Below are 10,477 nucleotides of genomic sequence, written 5' to 3'. Positions count from 1 at the left end.
TTAAAGTATTGTCAAACAAAATGGAGGCTAGCTAGACCCTCCCTCCTCCTCATCCTGCTCACCAAAGCTGCATTTATTTGACCAAAAATGCAGTAAAAACAGTAAAATCTTATTACAATGTAAATCACATCCGCGCACTAACCCCCCAAACCCCACTCCCAAATCCTTCTTGTCGGTTATTGGCTGGAACAGTTTGTTATGTTTCGTGGTCCAGGCTGGGCCAGTTTGTTTTTGTTGCCGTTTGTGGAGCCTGGGCTGTCTACAGAGACCGCGTTTTGTTACAGTGTGTTCAGGGGACAGGCAGCTAGCGGATGGTGAGGAGATGTTTGCTGTATGTGACAAATGTTTTGGCCTAAAAAACGCGTGACATCACTTAGAGCACCTTTAAGAATACTTAATGTTCAAGTATATATACACTTTATGTGGTGAGCATACTAATATTTACTAGTAGTATAATTGTAAGTGCACTATTTTTTAGTGTATAAAGTATACGTTAAAGTGTACTATAAGTGTAACAATAGTAAACTTTAAGTGCACAACTAGTTCACGTTTTTCATTTGTACTGCATCTGTAATACAAGTGAACTTATAAGTTTACTAATAGTTTACTATTTTAACACTTGCAGCACATTTGTTTAGTTTATGAAAGTCCACTTTGAAGTATACTCTCAGTAACTACTAGTTTAGTAGTTTTATGCTGCAAATATTCTTGTAAGTTTTCTTTAAGTGAACATCATACTTGTAGTTTACTATTTATTTATAAATTATTTTTGCACTAACTATATTACTATATTCCTATTTAGGTGTTAATTTTTTTATACTGTCTTTAAGTATAACTTTAGCTGTGCTTCAACTCTTTCTATTTTAAAAACATTTTATTCTAGCTTCATGCTTTTTGATCAACACTTGAATGTGGGTAAGTTTCATAAAAAAGCAACATTTTAAAGAAAACGCTGAGAACAGTGAAAACACAGATAGCCGGAAGATTGGCGGGGAAAGAGTAGATTTGAAGTAAATTCCTATGCACACTACCAGTGGACTAACCTAAACAGAAATTCAGATACTCAGAATTAGGAACACATGTTTTCTTTATAAATCAATATTTGCAAACAATGTAAGTTTATAAGACAGAATGTAAAACTATGTGAATTTTTTTTATAGGCTACTCAATCAAAAGAGTAAACACAACTACAAGCCAAATATAATTAGAATCCTTAATCTTTTGATCGAGATATATTTAAAAGTATAATTGAGTACAAGTTAAGGCCAAATATACTTATACTTTTTTGTCAGTACAAGTCAAGTGTACTTAAGCGCAATTTAAAATATATTTCTGAATATTACAGAGTATATTTCTTAGAAAAACATAAAAAGTAGAGTGAAAGTATACTTTCTTATTTTTTTGTTTAAAAGAAGTATATTAATAGCACACTTGAATACATTTCTTTTTCATTAGGGCGTCCATGCAATAAATAAATGCAAGTCCTTGAATGAGCGATGTTTACGCGGGTTGAATTGATGCAGATCAGTGATCATAAGTGACAGGGCAGAGGCAGATTGAAACAATCTGTATTGTAAAAAGTGCTATATAAATAAATGTGACTTGACTTCATGGGCCAATCAGGTTTCAGCTGGATCCACCAGTGATATACAGTATAATATATATATATATATATATATATATATAGAAAATCACATACTACTCTTGCCTGAACTTTTGTAACTTTAATAAGATTTGGTGTATATTCAAATCATGCATATTCGTTTTACAATGGTTCAATTTCTCATTGCTTATTATACAACATAGTTTCTCAAAACTTTGTTGTACTAAGTAACAAACCTAGAACCTTGCCAAATTACAGGCAAAGTTACCCACAATCCTGAAGTGGGACTCACCAATCAAGAGAAGCTGCTGTTACAATGGAAATGCATCCAAGCAACATCCATAGATTGAAGGTGTAAGCAAAGCCTGAGATGGAAGTAAAGGTGTCTAAAGATGGTAGATAGAAGTGATTGTTTGGTGCCACCAGTGAACCATAAGACTACAAAACATTTGAATAAAGTCATTATTTAACCTAGTATCAGTCATACAAGTGATGCAATGATATAAACACATAAATCACACAGAGATACATGGATACATTTGATAAGGCATACAATGAAATATTTGCATTTCATAACTGACATTTGTGTAGTGTTAGTTTTATCCTGGAGAAAATTATCACGAGGAACTTGGAAGCAAGGTTAACTCAAGCTAGGGTTGACATTCTGTAGCATGTTATTGAAAATATGAATATTTGCAATACCACAATCCATAATACATGTCAGTAACATAATTCACCATGGCACAAAGTGTTCATTTTTTTTCTGAACAACACTGTGTCTATATCGTGAGCAAGGAAAATTACAATCGCAACTTGACCCTTAGTAAGCTGCCATTAACAGTCAAATCAAAAGGAAATCCATTGGTATAAAAACAGACTTTGATAAATTTATAGCAAAACAATTTAAGGCAATGCTACAACTATGCATGTGCCTCAAAACAACAGCAACATTTCATTTCAGTTAAACAAGGAAGCAACAAATAGCAACAAACATTAGTCCACAGAAGGCACATGGCAGTGTGACGTCTTGAAGTGCAGACAGCTTCACTGGGGAGCGGTCTAGTGTTACCATACATTTCTGGCGTAAGCTTGCAATCCCATTAAAATGTGAAAGTTCATCTACAAATCCCATTCAAATTAACGTTCATGAGTTTAGCTTTACTGAGGTCGATAGCCGCTCTGCTGCGGCATGTAACTCACACCAGAGGCAGGCGGATCCTCCACGGTGGGAGACACCTCTTCCTCCTGCACGGGACAGAAAATAAGAGAGCCTCCATTGGACTCGTCGCAGTCCTGAGTGAGGACGCCCGGCTCAAGTTCTCTGCCTCGTCTGAAGTAAGAGTTCTTGGAGTGGCCGCCGCTCTCGTTGAGATGGTCCGGATGTTCCTCGCAGTCCAGAAGCGGCTGGGTGGACTCGGAGCGTGCGAACACAGGGGGCGGATGGTTGGGCGTTTGGCCCTTGTACCCGCTTGCCACCACTGAGGAGTACTGCACGGTGCTGGCCGTGGTCTGGCCCGAGTCGCTCTCGTCGCTGTCCGACACGCTGTGGCGGGGCGACGACATGCAGGACGAGCCTCCGATGCCACTGCTGTGCTCCTCAGAGAGATACTTGTCCTTCTTCAGAGGCAGCATCGTTTTGTCTTCCTCACACAAAGACTTCCCATCAAACACGTCCACTTCCACCACGCTAACGTCTTCTTTGGGCATATCGGCCTGTTGAGAGGTTTACAAGGCATTCGTTTGTTTACCAGGTAGTGCTGGGAATCGAAAAACGATTCCAATTTTGGAATCGAATACTTGCAGTCAGGAATTGGATACTTGCTATAAAACTAAAATTTAAATTCCTCTTATCGATTCCTTTGTGAACATTTCAATATGACTTTAAACAATTCAAGCGCGCTTACAGAAAAAGTGATTTCAAACCATTCACGCGCAAACCATTTTCTGTGATGTGCACAGATCAAAAGTGATTTCAAAGCGATTTTAAACCACTCGAGCGCGAGATGACTTGCGCGCTGTCTTCAGTGCTGTAGGCATATGTAACAAAAGACAAACAGAAAATTCACTCGTTCTTGACAACTTTTGTAACTATATTGGTAATGTATATTTTATTTATAAAGTGCAGTGTTATTTTACATTTGATTACAGTTGCTGCAACCTAAAAATCTTAAAACACTGTTTATTTCAATCGTATTGTTCAGTATCTATTTGTTGCTATTGCTATTTTTGTTCTTTTTTATTTGTTTGAGGCTAGTTGTTTTTCTATGGTATTTTAAAACCACTGGCAAACATTCCTTGTGTAAGTGTTCTTTAGTCTGTTGATTTTTGTTCATGATGTTCTAAGTTTTTTTTTTTTTACCTAATTGGAATCGAAATTAGGAATCAACAAGAATCGGAATCGATAAGCAGAATCAAAATTGGAATCAGAATCGTTCAAATTCAAACGATTCCCAACCCTAGTACCAGACTACTTCAGTATTACCCCACACACCATAATGCAGTTTTGAGCAGTATGCCATTATTTGTGTTACAATATACATGGTTTACAGACGACCTTTATATAAGGGTGAATCTCACAAAACTGAACATGTGGCATGTACATGTTCATAATTAGTAGGTCATAATTGACCACAAAGTCAAAAAAGTCATATAACTGTTCAACTGGTTGTACTCTGCCTTTATACTTGTATTAATTAAAATAATTGTATTAGCAGGGTTGCCAACTCTCAATTATTTGGCATGAGAAACATGTTTTCAGGCTCTCTCACACTCCACCCAACTAAATCTCATGCCAAACAACGAGACAAAGCAAAATAAATATGCTCACAGGACTTTCCCACAAGCACCAGACAGTCAGAGAAAATTAAGAAACTGATGTGAGATGGATGTTTGTGCCCCCAAACCAGGGCAGATACTGGTCTATTTTTCCCAGACCACTAAGGAGGGTGAGAAATTCTCTGTGAATTAGTTGAATACAAGCACTGTCAGTAAAATCACTTACAGTATTGAAAAACGCATTTGTATTGCAACAGAGAAATATGCAAACCAATTTCCACTAAAATAGGAATGCATTTTCATGTATCATAAAAATAATGTACCTAATAAAAAGAAGAGTAACTGTAATGGGATCTTAAAAATGTAGTAGATTGTCATTTATTTTTCCCGTAAATGTAGGCACTGTTTTTATTATCTATAATTTAGTGATTTAAAACTTAATTTCTAAGCTTTGCAGCTGTGACAAACGTTTGAAAATCAATTCTTATTGCATTTATTGCCTTAAAGGAATAGTTTATAAATTACTATAAAATCGTTTACTCACTCTCATGTTGTTCCAAAACCATCAGCCTTTTTTCATCTTTGAAAACAAATTAAGATATGTTTTGATGAAACCTGATAAATGTATGTCCCTCCACTCAAAGTCCATGCAACCAAAATGTTGCTGCTTTAAAAAGATCATAAAAGGCATGATAAAATAATCCTTATAAACAGAGAGACTCTTTAAATCTCCTGAAGAGAGGATTGCTTTATATGATGAACAGGTCTAATTTAAACTTCTATTCCCTTATAAATATTGACCAGCAGACACACATAGAGCTCATCAAACATGCTTGTTTGATCCAGGAACCAGTGAGGTTTGTTCTCACACGTCAAGCAAGTTTGAATTTCCGTTTAACATGTTTGGTGAGCTCTATATGTGTGTTCTGGTTTATATGTCTACATTACTTTTATAATGTCTTTTTGAAGCATCAGAGTTTTGGGTAAATTGACTTTCAATAGAGGGACAGAAATCTTCAATTTAAAACATCTTCATTTATGTTTTGAAGATGATGGGTTTGAAAGGGTTTGGAATTACAAGAGGGTGAGTAAATGATGAAAATTTGTAATTTAACGTTTAAGAAACTCTTTAAATTGCATGAGATGAGCTCATTTCAGACTCCACACAACAGCAGTAGTTAATCATAAAAAACTGCACAGTCAGCTCTGTGGTTTCTGCCGAGGCAGAGCGGCGGCTTAGATCACGGGGTTCGTAGATTGATCTAGCAGAGGAGTTTGAGATGGGCTCTGCCCTTTCTCAGCTCTCACCCGTTGGACCTAGCCCTTTCATTCGGGAACCGGAATGCTCTGTGGTTTCTTCTGCCCCGAGGGAAGGCCCGGTGCTGATGTATCCAGCTCTAAGGAGGTGGATTTGCTCAGCATCAAGGCAGGGAAGACCAGAGACTCGCTACCTCCCTCTCCGCCCTATGAGGAGCTAGTGGAGGTTGTGACTCATGCCGTTGCCAAATTAAATATAAGTTAGCTGGGCACGAAGGTGTCAAGGTCTTGGAGCGAACCGTTTCCTGCTCTTTTTCTCAGCACTCAAGTGTCTAACTAATAGTCAATTATGAGGCTTAATGAACACATTTATGGGTGGAAGAGATGCTTGTGATCTACCTCTCCCCTGAGGAAGCATCGTCCCCGACATTACACACCAAGCTGTGCAGAACAACTTTGGATTTGGTGGGTAAAGCTTACATGGCAGTGGATCAGGCTGGTGCATGTCTGCATACAATGTCAATATTGCAGGCATACGAGGCAGGCCTTCTCAGAGACTTAGATGAAGGCGAGGGGTGGGCCCAGATACTATTAAAGAGCCAGAGCTATTGGACAGACTATGGCATCCCTGGTGGCTACAGAGAGGCACCCTTGGTTAAATCTGAGAAATGGCCCATACTGCCACCTCTGATGTTTTGGGGCGAAGCGGTTACGAGCGAGTTTTGTTTTAAAAAGTGGGTGGGACGGGGGGATGGGGGGTAGATGGGGCCATAGATGGGGGCTAACACAATGCTAATCATAAATCAGATGTATGTACAATAACATTACGATGTCCAGCAATCGATTTAAATAGTACATTGGGTTTAATTTGTCGTTTAATGAGGTCTAATATATGTTGTTAGTGGTGAGAAGTTTCACGTGAATAAATACATAGATCCGACAACATCAAGCATGTATTTAAATGGTCCAGTGGCAGAACTTTTGCCAAGCGTGTCAGAGGTTCTGGGTTCTAATCCGCACTCGTATCCGATTGTTAAGTCTGACGTCACGCGTGACGTTTTGGGTCCAAGCGCTCCTCTCGTCCAGAAATAACAACGGTGGAACCTGTACATTTATTTACGATCACGTCCTTCTTAGTGAGGCACCCTTGGCGGTTAGTGTAGCTCATCACTCAGGTGGCATAATTAAGGGTAGAGTCCAGGCATCAATGAAAAAGAAGATTTACGAGGTTGAAGTGAGTTAGCTCGGGACATGGGACACAGCACTGCGGCATTGTAAAAACACTCAATAAAAACCAAAACACCAGCGAAAGCGGTAGGTAGGTAGAGAGGACCTGGACTTTGGACCCGGAAAGAGTATTGGTTACGTCACGACTTAACAACCGAATAGGTTTTTTTTTTCCTCATCAAAACCGATTATGTTTATCAGTGGTTGTATATCAGGCAGGGACACGTTTGTGTGCATTTTGTTTTGTAATATTTCACCGGAACGAATAGAGAGTCTCCACAATGGATTGAAGCGCGGGTCCGAGTGAAGACTGGTCGCGAGCCACAAGAGAACACAGTCTCCGCACCACTGATCGCAGCGGCAACGACCACTTTGATCACTTGATTTCAAAAACAACACATTTCAGTGCTAGATCGCCTCTTATTTAACAAACGAAATAAATGAATGCTCTGCTAGTTAACTGGAGATATTTTATTTATTTGTATTGGTACATTCGTGCAGCGAGATGTTTCAAAAGTGGTGGGGACAATTTCGACCTTAGCAAAAAGTGGTGGGGACATGTCCCACCCGTCCCACCCGCAAATTACGCCTATGGTCCAACATGACTCCTTTTGGCCTTCTGTACATGAGACCATTACAGTGGTGGTTCAAGACCAAGGGGTTTTCCCTGAGGGGCAACCTATTTCACATCATCAGGGCCTTCGTACTCTAGTGATGTGGAAGAAGCCTTGGTTCTTGTTTCAGGGACCTGTGTTGGGGGTGCCTTGTCGTCACAGAACCCTTATGGCAGACTGGGGAGCGATTCTAGATGAACACTCAATTCTGGGTCGGTGGAGAGGCCATCATCTTTCATGGCATATAAATTGCCTGGAGATGATGGTTGGATTTCTAACACTGAGGTACTTCCTCCCAGACCTCAGAGGCACATGGTTGCTTATCCGGAAAAGAAAAAGACATCAGTAGTCTCATACATAAATCATCAGGGGGCTCTGTGGTCGTGCATTTTTAGCAGACCGGCACACTAAGTGGCCCAGGGCAAGTTGCTCTCGGTGAGGGCAGTGTACATCCCATGGCACCTAAATCAGGGAGCAGACATTCTGTCAAGACAGGAATGGAGACTCCACCCCAAGACAGTGGAGTTTATTTGGGAGAGGTCCGGATAAGCGGAAGTGGATCTATTTGGTTTGGTTTTCTCTAATGCATCCAGCTCCACTGGGGTTTGCAGACATGGCCAAGGCTGCATCTGTACGCATTTCCCACAATCGCTCTGCTACTGGTAATTCTAGAGAGAGCTTTCATTACAGGGTTTGTCTGCTGTTATTAGTATGGTTCTCGTATCTAATGTCTCTCCTCGACGGCTCCCCTTGGGAGATTCCTGTCAGGAGAGATCTCCTTTCCCAGGGCACAATCTTTCCCCCTCCCCCGGAGTTATGGAAACTGTCGGTTTGGCACCTGAGGGAGACCAACTCGTGAACTCTGGTCTCTCGACTGAGGTTGTTGAGACCATCTTAAATTCTAGAGCTCCCTTTACGAGGAACCTTTACACCTTAAAGTGGAAACTCTTCAGTTCATGGTGCAGAGAATGCCGGTTGGATCCAGTTAACTGCCTGGTCGGTTCAGTGTCGGAGATCCGTCAGGATTGTTTATCTCTTGGGCCATCTCCTTCCACTCTGAAGGTGTATGTGGCTTATGAGGCACGTGGCCTTCCTTCGCCTCAGTTAGGAGTGTGCGGCCTCTAAGACTTTGTTATCGGGGGTTTCCTTTCAAGAAGTGTGTGATGCAGCGAGCTGGGCCTCTCCGCACACAGTTAAAAAAATGTATAGCCTGGACTTGGACTCTGATGTCCTAAGCTTGTGCTCACCATGATTCATACTAGGACGGGAATTTTTCAGTATGGCATAGTGGCAAATGTACATCACTGTACATTTCACATACTATTTAATGGGGCACATCTGCATATGTCAAAAGACACATGACATGGCTGCATTTTTATTTACATTTACACCTGTATTTTTAACTTGGAGCCCAAGCATGAACATTTCTGAGTGAGAACTTGGTAAGAAGCAGAGTCTTTTGAGTCATAGCATCAATGACAAACATAATACATTACACATATAAAACACATTAATGCCTAAAGGGGTTTACTGAAGTACAACTTCCGGACACATTACCCAAAAATGTGAGGGTTTAAACTCAAAGCATAACTGACACGTCAATGTCATAATGAAACTAAAACTTTAAGGTCTTAAAAGGTTTCATTTTCCATATGCAAAATATAATTTCTTTTCTGGACATGTTTTTGTGAGATTCACCCATAAGTTATTTTGATGCTTTATACAGTAGCTCACTGACCTTTACAGGGAAATCAGGTGACCAGTGGGCAATAGAGCTGTCAGACGGGTCTGGGACCTGTGGCCACAACAGCTGCTTAATCCTGAACAGAGGAGAAAGAAAATAATTCAACACCACACAGCACCATTTACTTCTATTATAAGCAGGGCTAGGTGATATATCCAGAATTCACAATATATTTAGAATGATTTATGGCGATAAACAATATCATAAATGCCATCATGATATTTTTTATTTGGTGCTTTTTTAAGTTACCCAAAGAGCATATTATTAGACTAGTTTTACAATCCTTCTATGTGGGATTTTTTGGGTAAATAATATAACATAATATAGTTTGCAGGACACTTGCCCTAAAATATACCTCTATGGCATAACTCTAAAGTCTCATTCAAGCTATCTGAATAAGCACATATAAAAATTGGTGCATTGTGATCCGTTACAAGACACATAAAGTCGCAATCAATCATGTATGGCATCATTAACATCAAACCTGGTGCAAACCTGACATGGTTCGACTTGCCTTACTTAAATACACACAAGAATGAGAATTACGAGCTGTGCCAGAGAAGATTATCAATGAATAACAACTTCAATTTCAGTTGTTTCCCCACATAAGTCACATGACTCAAAGAAGGTTTGGAATATATAAAATGAATAAAATGTACTAGCTTTATGGGTCCGTGCACCTTTGGATAATTTGTTTTCTCTGGGGGTTTTTTTCTTCAAAACTTTTTTCTTCATTTATCACTTATTCGACCCTTCTCATGAACATAAAAAACTAATCTCATGTGGGTTTGTTCATATTTTTATTTTCGGATTCATCATACTTTGTTCTAATTCACCAAATGGAAACACAATAAAACCAAAATGAATAAACAGCTTGAATATTTGAACTCTACATGGGCGGGAATGAAACGCCCCTTTCCGCTGATTGGTCAACATCAAACCGTGTGCCAACAGAATAATAGTCCTACGATCTGCTGCAAGTTGTACGGATTATTAAAGCATTTATTGCAACTACATTTCATCTTTCTCATTAAACAACCAGACTAACTAATGGCTTGGCACAAACTGTACCGGGGCAGAGCCTAGACAGGGCTTTCTTCTGTCTAGACATAAATTCACCTACGCGCCGTGAAATATTAATTTATCTCATAAATATTCATTTACTTCGCATCTCCACACACAACTACTCCCAGCTTACATATTTGGCACACTGCCTGTGTATTTAGCTGACCAACTATAAAAGTTAGTGTTTGTGAG

General features: G+C 39.6%; 1 protein-coding gene across 2 annotated transcripts in view; it reads right to left on the bottom strand.

The window, feature by feature from the left end:
• Positions 1-1,704: 1,704 nt before the first annotated feature.
• Positions 1,705-10,477, bottom strand: part of il6st (interleukin 6 cytokine family signal transduce) — a 29,350-nt gene continuing 20,577 nt past the window's right edge. For both annotated transcript variants that reach the window (XM_082156848.1, XM_082156849.1), the window contains 2 exons: positions 9,215-9,296; positions 1,705-3,316 (listed from right to left, as the gene is read on the bottom strand). In XM_082156848.1, the coding sequence (XP_082012974.1) occupies positions 2,762-3,316; positions 9,215-9,296 (637 nt within the window). In that variant the 3' untranslated portion in view covers positions 1,705-2,761. The remainder of the gene's footprint in view (positions 3,317-9,214; positions 9,297-10,477) is intronic.

Source organism: Leuciscus leuciscus, assembly GCF_965113295.1.
Source record: "Leuciscus leuciscus genome assembly, chromosome: 24".
NCBI lineage: Eukaryota > Metazoa > Chordata > Actinopteri > Cypriniformes > Leuciscidae > Leuciscus > Leuciscus leuciscus.
This window is presented reverse-complemented; position numbering and strand designations above follow the sequence as displayed.